Source organism: Rhinatrema bivittatum, chromosome 3 (genome assembly GCF_901001135.1).
Source record: "Rhinatrema bivittatum chromosome 3, aRhiBiv1.1, whole genome shotgun sequence".
Taxonomy (NCBI): Eukaryota; Metazoa; Chordata; class Amphibia; order Gymnophiona; family Rhinatrematidae; genus Rhinatrema; species Rhinatrema bivittatum.
Window position 1 is genome coordinate 287,861,635 of NC_042617.1, and position 22,373 is coordinate 287,884,007.

A 22,373-nucleotide genomic window follows, 5' to 3' on the forward strand; every position below is an offset into this window, starting at 1 on the left:
TCAGCAATAAACCCCCTGTGCTATCCACCACACTCAATTGAGAAAGCATGGATTGGATAGCTGACCAGAGGAAGCTAAGCTTGACAGATTCAAGTTTCATGTCACCATGTGAAATAAATATAATGCAGATTTGTCTTTTGGAAGAGGAAAATCAGATTACAACAAATGTAGGGAGATAAAGTGGCTTGCCCAAGATTACACAAAGGGGTAGATTTTCAAACAAGGCGCGTTGGCGTACTTTTGTTGGCGCTCCAGGCGCAAACAAAAGTACGCGGGATTTTAGTAGATACGCGCGGAGCCGCGCGTATCTGCTAAAAACCTGGATCGGCGCGCGCAAGGCTATTGATTTTGTATAGCCGGCGCACGCCGAGCCGCGCAGCCTACCCCCGTTCCCTCCAAGGCCGCTCCGAAATCGGAGCGGCCTTGGAGGGAATCCTCTAACGCCCTCCCCTCACCTTCCCCTCCCTTCCTCTACCTAACCCACCCGCCCGGCCCTGTCTACACCCCCCCCTTACCTTTCTCCGGGGATTTACGCCTCCCGGAGGGAGAAGTAAATCCCCTGCGCGCCAGCGGGCCTGTTGCGCGCCGGGACGCGACCTGGGGGCGGGTACGGAGGGCACGGCCACGCCCCCGGACCGCCCTGGGCCGTAGCCACGCCCCCGTACCCGCCCCCAAAACGCTGCCGACACGCCCCCTAAACGCCGCGACGACTGGGCCCGCCCCCGACACGCCCCCCTCGGAGAACCCCGGGACTTACGCGAGTCCCGGGGCACTGCGCGCGCCGGTAGGCCTATGTAAAATAGGCTCACCGGCGCGCAGGGCCCTGCTCGCCTAAATCCGCCCGGTTTTGGGCGGATTTAGGCGAGCAGGGCTCTGAAAATCCGCCCCTAAGTGTCATTGGCAGAGCTGGAATTAGAAGTGAGGCTTAGGGGCTGGCCCAATGGCTCAGTGGCAAGTGTTGTGCATAGCCTTATGGAAGATCCCTGGTTTGATTCCTGGATTGGGTTTTTCACTCCCTGGGTTGGCCAAGAATGCTGTTCAGACAATGTTCACAACCTCCAGGCAGAGATGGATTTGAAAAGGAGGCAACAGGGGGGTCCCCTTCCTCTCCATCCAACAGAGATTATCAAAGATGTGAGGGACATGGATGCCCTTGCTTAGATCCTCCCTTTTCCAAGCATCCTCACTTCACTTTGGAGTCAGCATCCGCCCTATAGCAGCAGCAACTCCTTGCAAAGAAATCAGCACTATGCCTGGGAGCCCTCATGTGCTGGCATATCCTGTGGCAGCCCCACCCCCCTCCTCTTGCATGGGTTTCCCATCACCAAAGAAATACATGCAAGGGGTGAGATGCCACTGGGCCCATTAACGCATGAGAGATCCCAGTCCTCACACTGAATTTTCTGCAAGGAGTTGCTGCTCCTGCGGGTCCAGGGCCATTCTGCAGGACAAGCTGCACAGCAGCAGGGAGCAAGCTCAGATAGTAACATAGCAGCAACAACACTTCAGTGCCTATGAAAATTTGGCATTTGGCATTGAAGACAAATGCCTACAATGGACCAGCCCTTGGCAGGGCAGGGAGACATGGTCATTGTTAGAAGTGATGCCTGGTGGTTGGAATTATACATGAAGGAAGCCCTAGTACATAACTCTTGACATCAGGACCATTGCTGCAGTGATCAGACAAGGAACAATGGGAAGGTCTATTTATTAAAATAGGGGTGGAGGGAAAGAAATGAGGCAGAGGAAGATAAAAGACCATGAAGATGAGATTCAAAAATCATTTAGACAGATAACTGAAAAGTCTAAATGGCAAAACTGGCATATTTATAGACTTATCTGGCTAAATTCTAGAATTTAGCTGGATAAATTGGTGGCGTTCTCAGGGCAGATGGGAGACATTTTGGAAAGGAGTGGAGTTAGCCTCATAACTTAACTAGCTAATTCTAAAATTCGGAGTTAGCTGGTTAACTGATGTGGCTAACTCTGGTTGTATTGCTGATCTATCCTAAAGTTAGCTGGATAAACATATCCAACTAAGTTTAAGATGCCAGGTATGCCACTGAATATACGGTGCTAGTTAGCTGGATACGTTTTTCTGGCTAACTAGCTGAATCACTCAGTGGCTGAATATTGCCCCCCAGATGTACTAAGCATTCTTTGTTGGCAAACAGGTTTGAATTAGCCATGACATATGGGTGATGCCATCCAACGGAACCGAATGGATCTTTCTCTCTAAACTCATAGAGCTTTTAGTCTACTTAACATGTGCAGGAATTCCCATACGGGCATTACCTTGTGAGGTCCATTAGTCTTTTTTGTCCGAGCCTCTCCAGGAATTTATTTCCTACTAAGCAGAAATCTTCATAACATTTTACGATTATACTGTTTCTTCGCTTCCTTGGTAACCTGTACAAATATTTTCAACGCTACAACAAAAAAAAGAAAAGATTTCTTCACAGGATGTCTGGTTCCAAAAGGCCCAAAATGAGTAGTTTCACAGACTATAATTGTGCTAGAAAGATGTCCATTACCAACATACATGATATTTGTTACCTCTTCCTGAGACCAGACCATGAAGGGGCAAACTGCTAACATTGTGGTCACATGTCTCTGTGATGACAGAAGTCCAAGGCCTGGAAAATGGAGAAGCTGCCTGAGGAACTGCAGTCGATCTTCCTCCTGGAGTAGAAGCTCTTCATGCTCCTCAGGTGTAGAGTTGAACAGGAGATCCTCTAAGAAGTCTCCCCCATCAGCGGAATAGGCTGGATCCTTGGGAGTTGAGAAAACCAAAAACTAAGAAAAAGAAATGCTCTGCAAAGCTGGCAGTGCATCCAGCACCGAAAAAGCATCAATTGGTGCTGGCAATGTCAATACACCATCCTCTGGCCCCAGCTCCATTGACGCATGCAGCTTTGGTACTGTCGAAGCATGAGGCACTGGCACTGTCAGCAAATTGGGTCTTGGCGGCATCAATGCATCTGGTCCTGGTGACATCAATGCACAGGACTCCAGCGCCATCAACACACTGTTCACCAGCACCATCAATACATCGATTACCAATGTTATCGACACACAAAGCCCTGGAGCATACGATAGATTAAGCTTCAATGTCAATAATGCTCTGCGAGATGTAATAGGCTGATCCATCATTGATATACCAGGCAGTGGTGTTACCTACTTAACTGTTTACCAGTACGAAGAGGTGGATCTGTGGGGAGAGAAGGTGATGTAATGCACTTACCTCTTACCCCCACCAATCACCAGGGCAGTGTCACCATCCAGATTGTTGGAACAGGGCCTTCGCTTAGAGACGCAGGATCCCATTTGTTCCATGGTCTCCTTAATTTTGAACCAACCTCTGATGCAGATCTTTCAGTGTCCAGAGGAGATGCAAGGGGACTCCATCCTGGTATCAGAAGATGTTCCATCTCCTACACCCTGCCAAAGAGCACGTTAGCCTTTAGACCAAGTGCCAGAATTGGTGAAAACTTTCTTTGCCTCTCTTGCGTCCAAGGATAAGAATAATACTCTCCAAATTATCCTTTCCAAAATATCAGATGTACTCCCATGAGAAGGAGTCCCCCAATAAGAGTAGACCTACCATCAGATTCTCCATGAGATGGTTCTAGTCCCAGACACTTGCTTACAACAGAATCCAGCTAGTCTGAAAAGATTCACCAGAAGTACACCTCTCCTCAGTTACCAAATTCATCACTGAGTCTTTGATTAGTGTTCCCTCCCCCCTTGGATCTGAAGAGGGTTCAACGGGGATACCCTCCGACCTCCTATCTGAACCTTCAGAACACTCATCTTTGCCTAAGAGACCACCTCATTGAAGATAAACTCAGGGATATGGTTGGTCAAATCAAAGAGCAATATATGGCAGTTCAGTCTCTCTCAACTGGTTTAGATCAACAGTCTACTTTATGCCAGCCATACTATGCTTTTAAAAGGCCATACCAGAGACGCCCATTCCTGCAATTTCAAAGGTAATGAATCCCACCAATGCTTCTGCAGCAGAAACATTTTCCAGCCAGAAGTTGGCAATGAGAATGCCATCAAGCTAATGCAGCAAAAGATGCCCAACCAAAGCCTAGGCTGAGTTTCTGTCCATCCTACAAACCCAATAGCTATCCTCCCTGGTAAAAGGGAGGATTCAACCTTTCTGGAAGAATGGTGCAAGATTATCAAAGACCACTGAGTACGCAAAGCTGTGGAGACTGAATACTACTATGCTTCTTCTGATTCCCTCATTGCTTAGCCTTCGATTTGGATCCATCTCATTCAGTGCAATGCCACCTGGAGGTGGAGTCACTTTTCAGTCAACAAGTGATAGAACCAATTGCACCCCAGCAGCAAGAAAAGTGGGGGATTGAGACCCATTCTGGAGTTAAGAAAGCTAATAAAAAATCTGCTCCAGGAGAAATTCAAAATGAACTCCCTTCGTACAGTTTTCCTCTTCCTACAAGGGGATCATAGATGTGTGCCCTTGATTTGAAGAACATCTGTGTTCATATCCTCATCCATCCCTCCCACTGGCTTTTATCTACACTTTTGTCATGATTATGGCTGCTAGGTGCCTCCCCATCAAGAGAGGTCCTCACAGAGCCATCTTCTCTCCTGTGCTAGCCACCTCCTTGATGCTCCCATGACTCAACAGGGCCATCCTTATTTATCCCTGCCTCTCCCAGAACTCGCTCCACTTCATCGAGTCATCTTGACTGTTTGCATGGCCTGCATGGTCTTCTTGCTTTCTTGCTGCATGGCCTTCTTGGCCTTCTGCCTTGCTTTTGGCCTTCTTGGCCTTCTGTCTTGTGTGTGGACTTTCTGGCCTCCTCATCCTACCCTGTGGCTTTGAGCCTTCTTGTCTTGCACAGCTTTGCCTTCAGGCCTTCTAGTATTTCCTTGCCCTGCCTTGGCCTTTGGGCCTTCTAGTATTTTGTTTTGTCTAGTCCTGTCTAGTCCTTCTTGTGGCCCCATTTCCCAGTGAGCCTTCTGTAGTTCCCTCTTTGGCTCTTACCTCCAGTTCCAGACGTGTCTCTTGGTCAGATCTTGCCTCCTGTTCCAGCCCTGTCTGTTTCCAGCTCTTGCCTGCCTTCAGGCCTGTGCCTCCAGTTCCAGTCTGTGCCACCAGTTCTAGTCCCTGCCTCCAGTTCCAGTTTTGTCTCTGGTTCCTGTCTCATCGCCTGCGCCTGCCTTGCCTCCAGCACCTACCCTGCATCTAGAGCTAGCTTGTCTCCAGTTCCAGCAATGACCTACTGGCACCAGAACCTGCGGGCTCTAAAAAGGGGAGGTGGATGGTGAGATGGAAGGTCCTGTTCAACTTTGCTCTACAGTCTGCCCCTGCTTTTGCAGGGAAAATCCCCCATCCAGCTGATTCCCCACTCTGTGACAACTTTGCAGTCATCTCTTCTCATCACTAGTATGGAGTACTTCCCTTTGAACTATCAGTGGCATTGGAGGTCTTTACCAAATTTCTAGTTGTAGTAGCAGCATACTTTCATTGTCAGAATATTCAGATTTTTCCATACCTAGATGACTGGCTAATGTCAGTGACATCTTGGGATGTCACCTCCTTGTAGATGTCGATTCCATTGCTACGGTCATTAGGTGATTTGATGAACTTCAAAAAATCAATCCTATTTCCCACCTAGAGAATAAAATTCATAGGAGCAAGAAAGAATCTTCCTTTCATCAGATTGTGTGAACACACTTCAGAACATTTATATATCAACTGCTGAATGCAGATGAGACATAAGCCAGAGACATTCTAGTCATTCTGGGTCACATGGTGGCAACAATTTATGTATTACCGCTGATCTGTCTTCACATACAATTCTTAAAATGGGGTCTCCACTTCCAATGGGACCTACTAACTGTCTTGAAAGGCATGAAACAGGAGCTTCACTGGTAGCTACAACCCTTCATCCTCCAAGAGGAGGCATTACCCTAACTGCTTCCTCATCAAGTAGCATTGGTGACAGAAGCTTCCACAAAAGGATGGGAAGCCCATACAGGCCCCTACCAAACTTAAGGGATTTGGTCATTAATAGAAAGACAATTTCAGATCAACCTTCTAGAGCTGCGAACAATTAGATATGTTTTGACAACTTTCACACATCTCCTTCAGGGGAAGAGTGTTCTTATTCAAACCAGCAACTAGATAGCACAGAATCATGGACCTTCTGCCAGGAGGTGATAAAGATATGAGAATGGGCATACAAACATCACACTGTCCTGTCCTGCAAGGACCTATCTTCCAGGAATCTTCAACATGTTAGCAGATCCTTTCAGCAGAGTATTTTGCCCATATGAGCGGTCCCTACAACAGTTAACTGCAGATAGACTGTTCATTCTATGGGGATTTCCAGCAATCAAACTCTTTGCGTCAGAGGAAAACAAAGATTTTGCTTCATTCTGCCCAGGAAACTCATATCTGCTGAGGATGCTTTTCTGCTCAACTGGAGTGCAGATCTCATGTATGTTTTTCTGTCAATTCGACTGATTGCCAAGACAGTGCAAGAAGATCTCATGGACTGGACCCAACTGAGTCTTATTGTATCAGACAAGTTTGTTTTGCACACCTGGTAGAAGTACATACCTGGATCCGCCACAAGATGGATCTGCTTCCAATCCATCTTGAGGCGAATCCATACTTACTAACTCAAGGGGAAGAACATCTTTATCATCCGAACCTTCCTTCCCTCAACCTGACAGCATGGATGTTCAGCATTCACTGATTGCTGAACATCCATGTCCATAAAGATTGAGGTTATGGTATGGTCTGTCTGGAGGCTGTCTACTAGAAGATCTTACAGACTAAAATGGAAAAGGTTTTTATCTTGATGTGTACAGATATCCTTGGACCTATTTGCATGTGAACCAAAAGACTTACTTAAGTATTTTCTCTGTCTTCTTTTGGTCTCAGTACTTCATCAGTGAGAGTTCATCTTAGTGCTATAGTGGCTTACCATTTTCCATCTCAACTCATCTCGTTGGTATCCAAGTTCATGAAAGACTTAATTAATACTAAATCTCCAGTTGTCAAACCTCCTGTCTCATGTGGCTTTCTGAATATGGGTCTGGATTAGCTAATGAAGCTGTTATGTTCTGGTATGGTTGTGGACCCTGGATCGTAGTGAGAGCTGACTCCACCCACAGGGAGGAGCCCTGTGGGGACTGAGCACGATAGGCATGGCCTCAGCTGAGATGGACACAGTTAGTAACGAGACTTTATTAGACTGGAACATAGGTGAAGTACCCACCGAGTAGGATGGAAGACATGGTCCAGAGTAGTAAGGTGGCTCAGCGATGATATCCTCTGTAGTGGCCCGCGGAGCGGGGTACGCCAGGGAACTCCTCCTCTAGATGAACACTTTTCAGGGGTAGATACGGTAGTGGCCCGCAGCGTGGGGTACACTGAGAATCAGCACTGATGTTGGTAAGAGAAGTGCAGGAGGTCAGCAGAGCAGAATAGATGAGGGTACTCACTCCGAAGTGTAGAAACAGGTGCTGAGGCGAGCACGGTAGTGGCCCGAGGCATGGGGTACACCGGAGATTCCGACAGCAAGATAGTAGCAAACGAGTAGCGTACTCATAAGGCTGAACAAGGCTGGGTCCCAATATGAGTAGATGGATTCTCCAGGCAGGAAGGCCCTGCGAGGAGCGGATAGCCAGAACGCGACAAGGCCCCCGAGGAGCGGGTACCTAAAGTGTTCAAGACCTGGAGTGCAGGAACGAGTTCAGAGCAGCGAATAGCGAAGCGTCTCCAAGTGGAGTGGAATTCAGCAGGAAGAAGTCCTTGCTAACTCGTAGGAAGCAAAGTCTAAATAGCTTAAATACACTGGCGGGTGAAGTCATGCGGAGGGATCGCCCCCGAGGTTCCTGCTATGACGTGTTAAGAGAGGGCCTGGCAGGCAAGCGTGCCCTAGGTAATCCCCAATTCAAGATGACGGACAGGATCGCCCACGCCGCCCCAGGGACGCCAGGGAAGGTGGTGTTTGCAGGCGGAGACTGCCATTCTTCCAAGAATTGCTGGTGCAGGGAACATGGAGGTGAGCATCAGAGGTTGCAGCCGACTACGACCGATGGGCACAACATAAGCTTTCCTTTGAATCTTTGGAATCAGCTTCTCTCAAATTTCTTACTTGGAAGCTATTATTCCTAGTTGCAGTTACGCCAGCCAGAAGAGTAAGCAAGGCTTTGGTTCATTACTCTCCTTAAATGCAATTCTTTCACAACAGAGTGGTGCTCTGCACACCCCCAAAGTTTTTACCATAGGTAGTATCAACTTTTCATATTAATTAAGCTATCATTTTACCTACTATCTTACCAAGATCACATGCACATGAAAGTGAAAAAGGCCTTCATTCTTTAGATTATGAAAGAACCTTGGCTTACTATATGAAAAGAACTTAGTCGTATTGTCAGGCTTCACAGCTATTGGTCTCTTATGATCCTAACTGACTGGGCATAGCAGTAGCCAAATGAACATTGTCCATTTGGTTGGCAGATGGTATCATGCATTGCTATGTCTTCGCAGGCATCCAAATCACAGACTCTATCAAGGCTTATCAGGTGAGAGCCATGGACTCATCAGTGGCTCATCTGAGAGCAGTTCCTATTGAAGACATCTGCAAAGCTGCAACTTGGTCATCTGTACACACCTTCAAGTTCCATTACTATCTGGAGAATTTATTAAAAAGCAGTTTTGCATAACCCGTTTACCCAGTAGTACACTTTCCATGGTGGGGTCCAGATTTCTTATTCAGGAAATGCTCCACTGCACCCTTCAGCCTGTCATGGCTAATTCAGTACTGCATATTGATGGAAAAAGCAAGTTGCATGCAGTAAACAGTGTTCTCTGTAGACAGCAGGATGAACTAACCATGCTAAAAACCTTCCTGCCTCCCTGGAGAGTCATCTACTTCCTTGACTTAGCTCTGTTATTGACTGAGGGACCTCACAAGGCAACACCTGTGTGGGAATTCCCGTACATGCTCAATATAGCAAAATATGAGCTTAGAGAGAAGGATCCGTTTAGCAGCGTCGGATGATGTCACCCATGTGTCATGACTAAATCACCCTGCTGTCCATGGAAAACACAATTTACAGTAAGCAAACTTGCTTTTTACCATAGATACAAAATAGGAAAATAATGTTTAGTATAATCTGGCCCAAAGTGAATTGTTTATGGTCATGCAGAGTCAAAGGCAGAGGGGAGTCTTGAACTCAAATGTCAGGACTGCTGAATTATAATCTAATTAAGTAACCTCTAATACCACTCCTCTTCCAAAATAATACAAAGTGGATAAACATTGTAAAGTTTATTTCCATAGACTTGCATCAATATCCCTTACCTTGGAGAGAATTGCCATCAGGGGTAAGGAGACTTAAACCAATCTGCACCAGGGATTTTGTTTTTCTTGGGAACAGCTGGCACATTGATTTCTCTGCTCCATGCTTTTTACTTTGCAGTTCTCTGGCTGGGTGGATGCTGTTATTTTTATCTTCAGCCTGGAGAATGAAGCCAGCTTCCAAGACATCTTTCAGTACTACACCTTACTGGCAAACTATCGCAATACCTCAGATCTCGCCTTGGCTTTGGTTGGGACGCAAGGTAAACCGTTTCTTTCTAATTCTCTACCATCTTTCCTTGTAATCCCTGGCCAATCAGACAGCTGTGCCTTACAGAGAAGACATTTCACATGATGCAAGAGGGGCTTCTCACAAACTGTACTTTTTCATTTCAGCTGCTAGTGGGGACTTCGTTTTTTTTTTTCTTCATTTCAGGTCAATGCAGTAAAAAATAATATTAATGTGGAATTACATATCGTTGGTCATTCTAAGAAGAAATAAATCTCTGACAGCTAGAGGATGTGTTTGAAAGGCTCTGGAGGTTCTCTATAATTAATTTATAGGAGTTTTCATGCCACATTCTGATCCAGGACAGAATAAATAAACTGTGTTTGTTGTTCTGATTCCCAGGCCCTAGAGAGCTCATTAATAATTTACTTTATGACAAGTTATAGCTAATTACAGAAATGCTTGGATCGGGATGGGGAGAGGGAGGGCTGAGAAGCACATGTGCTGTGCAGGAAACCTGGATGAACAGGAGCTTCATGTGGCAATGCAGGAGCTTGCAGCTGTATACTGTATAACCAGGACAGTTTTCAAAGTTATTTACCTGAGTAAATTGATCTGTCCGAAAATTGCCTTCAGGATGGCTAAAAAGCATGCATGGGATATGTAAAGTGCACATGTTTATCCCCATTAAAAAAGTGTCTTTCCAGGAAGCATGTTTAGTTTGTGGATGTAAAGTATGCATGCAGAATGGCATTTTTAATCTAGACACATACTTTCCCTCCTTTCCTCTGCCCACAGAAAAAGGAAATGCAAAATTTGCAGGGATTGTTGTGCCCATTTTTCCATATGAGAAAATGTTCAAATAAAAACCTATGGGCCTGATTTTAAAAAGCTTTTTCATGCTTAAAATTGGATTTTATATGTGCAAGTAGGTTTTGAAAATTGCTACAATATATGCCATTGAGTTGACCATAGGATTTACTCGTGTAAGTGCTCTACTTGCGTAAATGGCTTTTGAAAATTGCTATGATTGTATATTACATTTATGTGATAACTCCTTTGAAAATTACCTCTATGTGCATAGTTTTCTATGAAAATTGCCTAACAGATCCACAGATACAGAACTACCTGTGGACATTGCAAGTAGGCGAGCTATTGAAATTTCCGACCTGCCCCATTATGAGAACAATTTCACTCCAATTTACTTGTATAACATGGCTGTCTGAAAACTGCACTGCCTTAGCCCAGCTAACAATATGCTTGGGGGTTCCACAGCAGATAAACTTTTACCTGTCTCAAGGATGCATTCCTGAGGGTGTTTTGGGTGGCCAATTCAATTTATTATTGTTGAAATGCATGCTATTTTTTTAATGCTTTGCTATTTCATGCTTTCTGTTGATGCTATATGTTATTATATATTTGTATACACTATTGTTTTGATGCTCTTGTTGTTTGATATTTCCTCGTTGTCTCACCAGATCAGTCCAGAATACTTGGGTTTAGCACCCCCTGCCAGCAGAAGGAGACAGAGAAGAACTGAATTGCTGATGTCACCCCATATAGGACACTGTGACGTCTGAAGCACCTCAGTATTTCTCTGTCTCCAGCAGATGTTAGAGGTATTAATTCTGCAGCTTTGAAGTCCTGGGGACAAATTGCTCCTAGGAAGTTTTTAACCTGCTGAGGTGTTTTTCCTGTTAGAATAGGGATTAGGGAGTGAAGAGGGGAGGTGTCAGTGGCTTTTTCTTTAGTTTGGTCCTTCTTTTGAGGGGAGGATTGAAAGCCAGTGCTGCTGGCTCCCTTGTTCCCTTCCTCTCCTGCTGGAGTTGCGCTCCCTCTTTTCCTAGGCTTTTCCTGGAGGATTCAGTCTGATCCCTAGTTTAGGACAAAGAGAGTCAGGAGCAGGAGAAACTGAGCAGATGTCCCTTCTTCTCTTAGGGAAATATTTAATTTATTTCATTGCTACTTGGATCACTTGTAATAAAGTTAAAAATAAAAAATAAAAATTATGAAGGGATTCTGCTGGCAGGCTTGCTCTCATTAGGAGATTTCAGGAAATCGTGAGAGTCTTTCTTCCCTGTGGTGAAGAGGGGGGCGGATACTGGTAGGCTGCGTGAGGAAGGGGGCCCGATGCCAAAAAATTTAGATTGATTTCCTCAGCTTGTCTCATCCTCTTTTTCTCCTGAATTTGTATTCTTGATGCACGATGCCTTTTGTTTGCGGAAAGGAACTCCTCAAGGTGGGAGAAGAAAGGGGTGAAAGGTGGTTCCCAGTTTGCTCACAATGAGAAAAGAAGCCAGTAGTCAGACTTAGAAAAAAATTCAAAGTTGGATCTGGTAGAGGATCTGGTTGTGGTATCAGTCTTGCTGGGAGTGGAATCCTTGGGGAACACTATATGGTCAGGACCTGGGAAGTAGTGACCCGGAGGAGAAACACTCAAGGAACTGGTGATTCCTTCTGCAGAAGCAGATGATCTGTGGATCATCTGTCTGTTTAGGAGGAAGAAGCTGCCCTCTGCGATTAACCAGGTCTTGGCAGAATTAGGTATTGAGAAGGTTCTGATGGAGTCTGTGGTGGAAGAGGAGGATCCTATTTTGTAAGGGTTAGGAACTGTTAGGATTTGTAAGTATGTGGGCCCTGGGCTGAGGTGAGAGATGGTACCACCCACAGGGAGGAGCCCTGTGAGCCTCACCATCGGGAGGAGAGGTCTCAGTTGATGTCAGACACAGCTATGGGTTAGAGTCTTTATTAAGAAGAGAGAAACACTGCCCGTGGAATGGGGAGTGCAGGAGAAAGTCTCAGAGTCTGTGCGGTGGGGTATACCCAAAAGGAATACCTCTGTAGTGAAGGTACGGCAATGGTCAGCAGAGCGGGGTACACCGATGAGGCTCCTCAGTAGAGATGATACAGTAGTGGTCCGTGGCGCAGGGTACACCGGTGAGGGTTCCTCAGTAGAAGTGATACGGTAATGGTCCACAGCGTGGGGTACACCGATGAGGGTTCCTCACTTGGTGATGATACAGCAATGGTCCGCAGAGCGGGGTACACCGATGAGGCTCCTCAGTAGAGATGATACGGTAGTGGTTCGCAGCGTGGAGTACACCGATGAGAGTTCCTCACTAGAGAAGGTACAGTAGACGTCCGCAGAGCAGAGGTACTCACAGTAGCGAAGGTTCCAAGAGAAACCCCGGGAATTGAGGCAGGCAGCAGTCCAAGGCGTTAGGGCCTCTGAAGAGTGGATAGCCAGAGACGAGGAAAGGGCCCCCGAGGAGCTGGTACCCAGAGCATCTCACGCTGAAGAGGCAGTGACAGGAACAGAAGTCCGTAGTGAGTGAAGCGGATTCAGCAATGAAGGAACTCGTTGCCAAGTCATCGGTAGGCAGGGCCAGCCGGCTTAAGTATCCTGGTGGAATGACGTCATCCAGAGGGGACGCCCCTGAGGTACCCGCCATGACGTGCTTAAGATTAGCCCATGCGTGCGTGCGCACCTAAGGGATTCCGAGGGCAAGATGGCGGTCGTCAGCGTCCGTGCTGTCAAGGGAGGCCTGGGAGTGGTAGGCAGGCCGGCAATAGCTGGCGGAGGCCGCAAGTCTTCCCAACAGAGTCAGTGCTGTGTAAAAAGAGGTGAGCAAGAGCGGTCCCAGCCATCTGCGACCGACGGGCGTAACAGGAACGTCCCTTTCCACAGAACTGTAAAGGCTCAGCTGATGGCAAAGTGGGATTTGCCTGAAGCAGGCATATATGTGGGCAGAACCATGGCAAAGCTCTATCTTTTACCTGCTGAAGATAAGGAGCTTTAGAGGTTTCCTAAGATGGGTGCCTTAGTTTCATTTGTCTTGAATAAGACTGCTATTCCAGTGGAGAGAACTATGGCTCTGAAGGATGCTTTGGACAGAAGAATAGAGGTTGCTTTAAAGCAGCCTTTCGAAATGGTCACCCTTGCTGTTCAGGCAGCAGTATGCAGTAGTTTTATGTCCCAGACATGTTTATGCTGGATGCAATAAATTCCTATGGGAAACTTGCCTGATAGTTTTACTTTGAGGGAGGTGGAAAGTTTAGAGGTTGGAGTCACCTTCATATCAGATGTGCTGTATGATCTCATTCATTCATTCCATGGCTAGAGGCATGGCATTGTCTGTGGTGGATAGGCGATTGCTTTGGTTTTGGAATTGGTCAGCTGACACAACCTCTAAGACACTTTTGAGTAAATCGCCCTTTAGAAAGAGACTGCTTTTCAGTGATGACCTCAACAGGGCTCCCAAGTTACCAGAAGATAGGCCGAGGGGGTCTCAGACAGAAGGTCTCAATAGACCCAAGTTTAGAGAGATGAGACATTATCAGCCAGGGAAGATGACGTCGTCTTCTCAAAAGGGACATCTTGGTGGCAAGTCTCAGTCCTTTTGGTCTGGGAAGAGGGTCTTGAGGAATAGCCTCTAATCTAGCACAGGGGTCCCAAGAGCTCCCAATAAGATTCAAGGGGCACACTCTCCAACTTTTCAGATTTGGGTATAGCTGTTCCAATTTTACAGGGCGTGGGCCCGCATCACGTTGGATCAGTGGGTCCTTTCAGTTGTTTATATTGCTATCCAGACATTCACCTCTCTCTTGTTGTCAAATATTTTTCTCTAATTTTGTTTTCTAGGTTTAGCCTTAGAGATTTCTCGTTCATTAAGAGACACCTTCCTGGAATCCCCTTGTTTCTCTCTAGAAAAGAGAAGAGCTGTAAAGACAACATTGAAGCATCTTCTTCAGTTGCTAATAGTTGAGTGGGCCAAAGCAGATATTACATTTATTTTGTGGTTCCAAAGAAGGAAGGCATGTTCAGACACATTCTAGATCTCAAGTGGGTATATAAGACCTTGAAGGTGCTTCATTTCTGCATGGAAACTCTTCAGTTGGTGATTGTAGCAGTGAGGAAATTTCTAACATTCCTGGATCTTTCCAAAGCATATCTTCATATTACGATCTAGCAGATGTATCAACAATATCTAGAAAGCTGGATTTCCTACTTATCCGACTATCTGCCAGCTGAATATCAGGCCCTGGAGTTTCCATTCCTATCGTCTCTTCTTTTTTGTCTAAGGTGGTCTCATAACTTCATTTAAATCATTCTGTGAAACTGCCATCGTTCAAGGGAAGGAATTCAAAAGGAGAGTTTAAGGATTTTTGTTTTTAGATGTTAAAAAAAACCTTGCTCAGGTATTTGAAAGTGACCAATTCCTTTAGGAGTTCTGATCATTTGATTATTCTCTTCAGTACTCAGAAGAAAGGGACACAGCCTCAACAGCCACCATAGGCATAAGGATTAAGAAGTTTATTGGTTTGACTTTTGTTGCCAAGCGGTTGTCAGTTTCCGAGGGTGTTAGAACTCACGCCACAAGGGGTTAAGCAATGTTGTGGGCTGATTGGCATTGAGGAGATATGCAGCGCGGCCACATGTGCAACCATGCATGCTTTTTCGAAGCATTACTGATTAGATATGCAGAGTATGGAAGTGACCTCCTTTGGGGCAAGTGCACTGAGGGCAGGTTTGTTGGGCTCCTTCCCAGGATTTAGCCAGCCGCCCAGGAGAGCCCCGCTACTGGGTTTTGACTGAGAGCGGGGGACTTCATTGGGGTCAGACTGGCTTGGGTACATCCCATACATTCTGGACAGGTCTGATGGGATGAGGAAGGAAAAATTAGGTTTCTTACTTGCTAATTTTCTTTCCCATTGACAAGCAAAGCTGAATTAGTCTTGACACGTGAATGACATGAACCAATAGCGCTGAATGGACCACTGTCTCTGAGCTCAACAGATCTTTGTTCTAATGAGCATGTGCAGGATTTTTCACTTGAGCACTGCCTTGTGAGCCCATTAGTCAATTTTTGTCTGTATTGCTATCCGGACATTGACATCTATTTTTTGTCAAAGTTTTTTCTTTAATTTTTTCTCTAACTTGTTCTGCCTTGCTGCCTTGGCAGCCCCTACAACAGCACACTTTTCAGTACTACCAAAATGAAAAAAAAGAAGAAATAAAGAGGAGGAAAATGCTTAGGAGCAAGAAACCTACAGTCAGTGGCTTCAAGGACTGCATCTATAGGTGAAAGATGTCCATCACAGATGGACATGACCTCTGTTAAAAAGGCCTGGAGCCATACCATGATTATTCTAACTGCTAAAGTTCACAAAAAAATCAGGTCTATAAAATGGCTGAACTCTGGGGCCCTTTCAGCATCTCCTCATATGTGAGCTTCGTGCATGGTGAGTCGAGTAAGGGTTCCAAGAAGCATTGGGCATTGACTGACACAAACCTGTCAAAGTATTGGAAATGGGGTCGAGGCTACTCAGCCCCACTGGTGCAGAGGCCTGAAGCACCGATAAAGGACCCAGCGTCTTTTGCTACTAGGCTGGAGACATCAGCACCAGCATCCTTAGCATGGTCGGTGCCAAAGGATAAGGCTCCAGCATGGCTGGCACCTTTGAAGTACCATGAGTCAGCGCGGCTGGCACTTTCAAAGCACCAGAGCTCGGCCTGGTTGGCACAGTTAAAGCATGAGGTTGTGATGTGATAGGCACTGTCGGCACAGAAGGGTTTGTTATAGATGCATTTGGCGCCATCCGTGCATAAGTTGCCATTGGTGCCATCAAAGCATTCTACACTGGGTGTCAGAGTGGTGCGGGATCCATTAGAGCTGAGAGAGGAGTCATGGCAAGATCAGGGGAGGGTGACTTCCTTCTCATCTTTTCTATGCCGATCTAACACCTGCAGGTCCTCTCTTGGCATTGGGGAGGGGTTTGCAGACCAGTAGATTGAAAAACCTGGATCCCAGCTCCACCATCTTGCCAGTATTTCTGGTATCAGGACAGGCTCAGGAGGTCTAATCAGAGCAATGATCCCTTCATGGTCTTAGAAGAAGATATAGATTCCCTAATAACAGGGCAGGGGACCCAACCAGTAAACCAGATGATGCAGCTGCTTAGAGCTTTTCTCACATCCCTTACTGCCAGTGGCAAAGGGGGGATTCTATCTCCAGGCAGTCCGTTCCCTCAAAGGGGGAGGGTTGTCAGGCCCATCCACTCCAGTGTAGCAGCTTCCTATGCTGGAGATTATCCCCTGGGTGTTGGCTCCTTTGGTAACCTCACAGGGAGGTCATCACCTTTCAAAGAAGATCTAGCTCCCAGGCTCCAAGAACATTTCACCCTCAGGACCATCAACATAAGAACATAACATAAGAACATAAGATATGCCATACTGGGTCAGACCAAGGATCCATCAAGCCCAGTATCCTGTGTCCAACAGTGGCCAACCAAGTTACAAGCACCTTGCAAGTACCCAAACATTAAATGAATAGATCCCAAGCTACTAATCCTTATTGATTAATAGAGGTTTATGGACTTCTGCTTTAGGAACTTATCCAAAGCTTTTTAAATCCAGCTACACTAATTGCCATAACCACATCTTTTGGCAATGAATTCCAGAGCTTAATTGTGCGTTGAGTGAAAAAGAATTTTCTCCGATTTGTTTTAAATGAGCTACTTGCTAACTTCATGGAGTGCCCCTAGTCTTTGTATTATCCGAAAGAGTAAATAATTGATTCACATTTACCCGTTCGAGTCCTTTTGTAGACCTCTATCATATCCCCCCTCAGCCGTCTCTTCTCCAAGCTGAACATCCCTAACTACAGGGTTCTAGGAAGTCCTTCTATCACCAGAGGAAATATTACCCTCCCACCTCGAGGGCGCTCATACCACAAGCAGTCTCCCGGTGTCACTGCAGACAACAGCGGGCCCCCAGGATTTAGCCAGCCCCCCAGCAGAGCCCCGCTACTGGGTTTTGACTGGGAGCGGGGGACTTCATTGGGGTCAGACTGAACACAGCTCAAGTTAGGACATTTCTGCCCCACAATCGAGTGCTTGCCCCTGTTGTCCCTTGCAAATTCAGTCCACTGATGCTGGCAGGTTTCAACTCGCCTTTTGCTTCGTCTTCTGGTTCACATGGCAGCATCTGTCCATGTTACCCCTTTAGCCCATCTGTGCATGCGCAGAGCGCAGTGGACGCTGCAGTCTCAGTGGACTCAGGCAACCCAAGACCTCATGCATATATCTGCATTATGCAGCCTCTCCAGGTCTCCCTGTCTCGGTGGGAGAATCTGGAGCAGGGGGTCCCATTTCAAGTTCCCCCACCCCAGGTTCTACTGACCACGATGCATCCCCCCCTGGGTTGGGGGGGGGGACACATGTGGACAGCCTCTGCACACAAATCTCTGGTCAGCTCAGGAATCTTAATACCAGATCAACTTCCCACAAAGTGGTCCTGATTCAGACAGACAATCAGGTGGCAATGTGGTACATAAACAAACAGGGGGGCACTGGTTTGTTCCTCCTCTGTCAAGAGGCGGTGCAGATATGGACCTGGGTTCTGTCTCAAGGTATGCTTCTATGGGCATTGTACCTAGCAGGGACAGAGAATATGGTTGCGGACCGCCTGAGTTGAGCGTTCTGACCACATGAGTGGGCGCTGGAGCCAGCAGTGGCGGACTGGATCTTCTGCTTGTGGGGAACCCCGGATGAGGACCTCTTTGCCTCCCTTTGCAACAACAAAGTGAGTCACGGATTACCAGCCTTGGATGCCTTTGCCTGTCATTGGGGCAAGGGTCTTCTGTACGCGTATCCTCCGCTTCCGCTGGTAATGAAGACTCTCTTGAAGCTCCAGCAGGATAAGGGGACCATGATCCTTTTGGCTGCTTATTGGCCAAGACAGGTCTGGTTCCTGCACCTGCGGGACCTGTCGATTAGAGATCCGATCAGTCTGGGGACCTCCCTGATCTGAATATGCAGGATCGGAGCAGGCTACGCCATCCAAACCTCAGGTAGTTAGCTTTGACAGCTTGGATGTTGAGAGGCTAGTCCTGTGGTCCCTTGACTTCTCTGATGCCGTGTCTCTCTGATACCAGGAAGTCTTACACACTGAAGTGGAAGAGGTTCTCCATCTGGTGTGAGGGTCATGGCTTGGATCTATTCGCCTGTCCTATTCCGAAGTTTTTGGACCATCTGTGGCATCTCTTGGAAGCTGGGTTGAAAACTAATTCAGTCCGGGTACACCTGAGTGCTATCAGTGCTTACCATCAGGGTGTTGCTGGTACATCCATCTCTGCGCAGCCCATAATCGGGTGGGTTATGCAGGGTCTACTTCAGTTGAAGCCTTCCCTCCGGCCTCCTGTTGTGTCCTGGGACCTAATCGCAGTATTGGCATGGCTCATGTGTGATCCTTTCAAGCCTCTGCGCTTCTGCGATCTGAAGTCCCTGACCTGGAAGGTCCTCTTCCTGGTGGTGGTCACTTTGGCGCGCAGGGTGGGTGAGCTTCAGGCTTTGGTTACGTATCCACCCTACATGAATTCTTTCATGCCTACTGTGGTGACAGATTTTCATCTCAATCAGTCGATCATTCTGCCCACTTTTTTTCCAAGACCTCATTCACACCAGGGCTAACAGGCTCTGCACAGTTTGGATTGCAAGAGGGCCTTTGCTTTCTATCTAGAATGCACAGTAGGCCACAAACAGTCCACACAGCTTTTCTTATCTTTTGACAAGAATAGATTGGGGATTGCGGTGGGTAAGCAAACTCTGCGCACCTGGCTGGCGGATTGTATCTCTTTCTGCTATGTGCAGGTGGGCCTTCAGCTGGGATGGTGTATCAAGACTGACTGTAAGAGCCATGGCAGCAATGGTAGCCCACTTGCGGGTGGTTCCCATCGCCAAAATCTGCAAGGCGATGTGGAGTTTCCTACACACGTTAGTGGCCCACTACTGCTTGGACAAGGATGGTCGGTACGATACTATACTAGGTTCGGCTAGTCTGTCTTTTGCAATCTCTTCCAGCCTTAAACCCAACTCTCCCTGCCTAGGACCCATTGTTAGGGTTCAGGATGCCTTTCACTGTTACCAACAGCACCGTAGTTTCTTGTGGCCATTGGCACCCAGTCAGGTGCTGTTGGTCATTGTTGTATCCGGGAGCAGTCTGTAGCTTGATAATCACCCACATCTGAGGACTGCCATCCTGCTTATCCTAGGAGAAAGCAGAGTTGCTTACCTGTAACAGGTGGTCTCCTAGGACAGCAGAATGTTATTCCTCAGGAAACTCACCCGCCACCCCACGAAGTTGGGTTCTCCTGCGTTTTGTTGTTTTATTTTTTGCTTGTGAATTCTATGTTACGAGACTGGAGATGAACCCTGCGTGGACAAGCTGATAGTGGCATGCTAGGTATGCTCAGTGTGCCAGTCAAAGTTTTCCATGCAGGCTCCATCTGATGATGTCACCCACATGTGAGGACTAACATCCTGCTGTCCTAGGAGAACACCTGTTACAGGTAAGCAACTCTGCTATCCTTGGTCTATGAGTCATTTGATTCAGTAGCTAGGGTTCAGCCACTGCTATTGTGCCCCAATGAATGACATTGCTGTGAGTTAGCAGGTTACAGGAAGATGTCCATGATAAGCTAGTGGACATTAACATGCTTGGGAGACAACTTCTTTGGTGACAAGGTCAGGGAGGCTTTGTTGCAAATCAAGGAACAACATGTGGTCCTCCAGTCTTTACAGACCTCCAAAATCAACCATCAGCACAGAGATACATATATGTCTTGTACAAACGAATGCAATTTCAGCGTTGTCCTTTCCATGTCTACCAGTGCTACCAGTCCTCTCTAGTATAACAATTTAATCCCAGAAGATGCCTCCAGGAGTGGTGCCAGCCGAAGACAGCCTAGCAGCCCTAAATGAAATCAGGGTCGAGTTTTTGAAGGGGCTAAAACCCCAGTCCCCATCCTCCCCCCCTCAGTGGGAGGGAAAATTCAACTGTTCCTCCAGGAGTGAAAGATCACCAGCAACTCAGGACTATGGAGTATGGGAACTGCTTGTTTTTCTCCCATCTCCCAGGACAACACTGTTTTTCATTCAATCTAGATTCATCTCACTTGACCCATCTTCATTCCAAGGTGGCCATGCTGCTTTGCCAATAGGCAACAGAAGTAATCCCCACCTTGGAGTGGCATGGGATTTTACTCCCAATACTTCCTTATCACCAAGAGATTGAGGGGTCTGAGACCCATTTTGGATTTATGATGGTTGAACATGTACCTGAAGAATGAGAAATTCAAGATGAACTCCCTCCACAATACCCCCCCCCCCCCCCTTCATCCAGACGTAGACCTGAATGTGCACTCTGGACCTGAAGAAAGCTTTCACATACATTCTAATTCTCCCATCTCATTGGCAATATCTGAGATTCAGGGTAGACAATCAGCACTATCAATTCAAGGTTCTGCCCTTTGGCCTATCAGTAGCTCCTAGAGTGTTCATCATATGTCTGGCAGTGCTACTACATTTGTGGATTTAAGGACCTTGTTTTCCCTCACAGCTTTTAATAACTATTTGGACTAAGTTACGGGTTGGTTTTTTGACCATAAATTAAAGGTCATCCCTGCTAAATCAGAAGCAATTTGGATATACCATTGTGATGCCATCCAGGCTGTCTCAGCAGTCATGCACAATACAACTTGTTATGGGAATGCTCGAGGCAGTCTCATTTCTGGGAGATTGTGTACCCTTCGGCCACATCGCAATTGCGGAGGAGCTCCGGGAAGCACCGAGGCAGGCGAGGAGTGTCCAAGCACAGGCTGGAAATGCAGAACCCTAGCCTCTGTCGAACCTGATCGCATAGAAGAGACCCAGCAATGCAATGTTGGTCTCTGGGGTAGCCCTCCAGCCACTCGATAGCCCTTTCGGACCTGCTGTACGGAACAGCAATGTGATAGGACGGACAGAGGCTGAAGGGCGAAGACATCAGACTCAGACAAAGACTCAGGATACGTGAAGGATTCACACGAAGAGTCAGAACACTTGAAGACTTGACACGAAGACTTGAAGGGATGAGACGAGACTCAGGATACTTAAAGGATGAGACGAGACTCAGGATACTTGAAGGATGAGCCCGAAGATTCAAGATACGAAGAGGACTCAGACAGAGTCACAAGTTTATTGAAGCTTCAGGATTACTTGAAGACTGATACGGAACTCGAGTTACTTGAAGAACTGAGACGGAACTCGAGTTACTTGAAGAACTGAGATGGGACTCAAGTTGCTTGAAGAACTGAGACGGTATTCCAAGGTACTTGACGGCATCAGACGGAGTCACAAGTCGAGTTCTGAATAGGTACTGCCACACCACTCGCCCTTCACAGCCAATCAAGGCAGGTCATGGACCACGCTGGTGGTTCCCAACTCAGGTTACTTGGAGGTTCCATGACGAAGACTCCGACGAGGTCTGCACCGAGGCATGCCTTCCACAGCCAGTCAAGGCAAGGCACGGACCACGCTGCTACGGTACAGGTTAAGCAGAGTTCATTTATGAGGGCAAAGCAAATGCAAGAGGCTCCGAAGACCCAGACAGGATACAGGAGAAGAACCTCAGGATCCAGTGTCTCGGAGTAGAAGGCTCGGCGCGGTGGTTGAGTGAACTTGGAGTATGGAATCTGAAGCTTGGAGGATAAAAGCCGGAATCCTCTGGACGCTTATGCTGCCGAAACAAAGGACATCTGGATAACGGAAGATCAGGACGTGAAGAGAGCCAAAGAATAGTACATCAGGACTTCAGGAACTCTGAAGGACGAAGCATCAGGAACATCAGGATCTGGATGGACAGGACACAGGATCCGACGAGAGACCTTAACAAAGACGAGACATGGAATTCCAATATGGAACAGAGTGCCAACGTGAAGCAAGATGAAGAAAAGTCCTAAGGAGGA

The 22,373-nt window shown here is 47.0% G+C and overlaps 1 protein-coding gene across 1 annotated transcript in view; it reads left to right on the top strand.

Moving 5' to 3' along the window:
- The window catches only part of AGAP2 (ArfGAP with GTPase domain, ankyrin repeat and PH domain 2), a 394,548-nt gene that overhangs the window by 236,978 nt on the left and 135,197 nt on the right, over window positions 1–22,373 (top strand). The window contains exon 5 of the mRNA XM_029594907.1: window positions 9,481–9,622. Within this exon, the coding sequence (XP_029450767.1) occupies window positions 9,481–9,622 (142 nt within the window). The remainder of the gene's footprint in view (window positions 1–9,480; window positions 9,623–22,373) is intronic.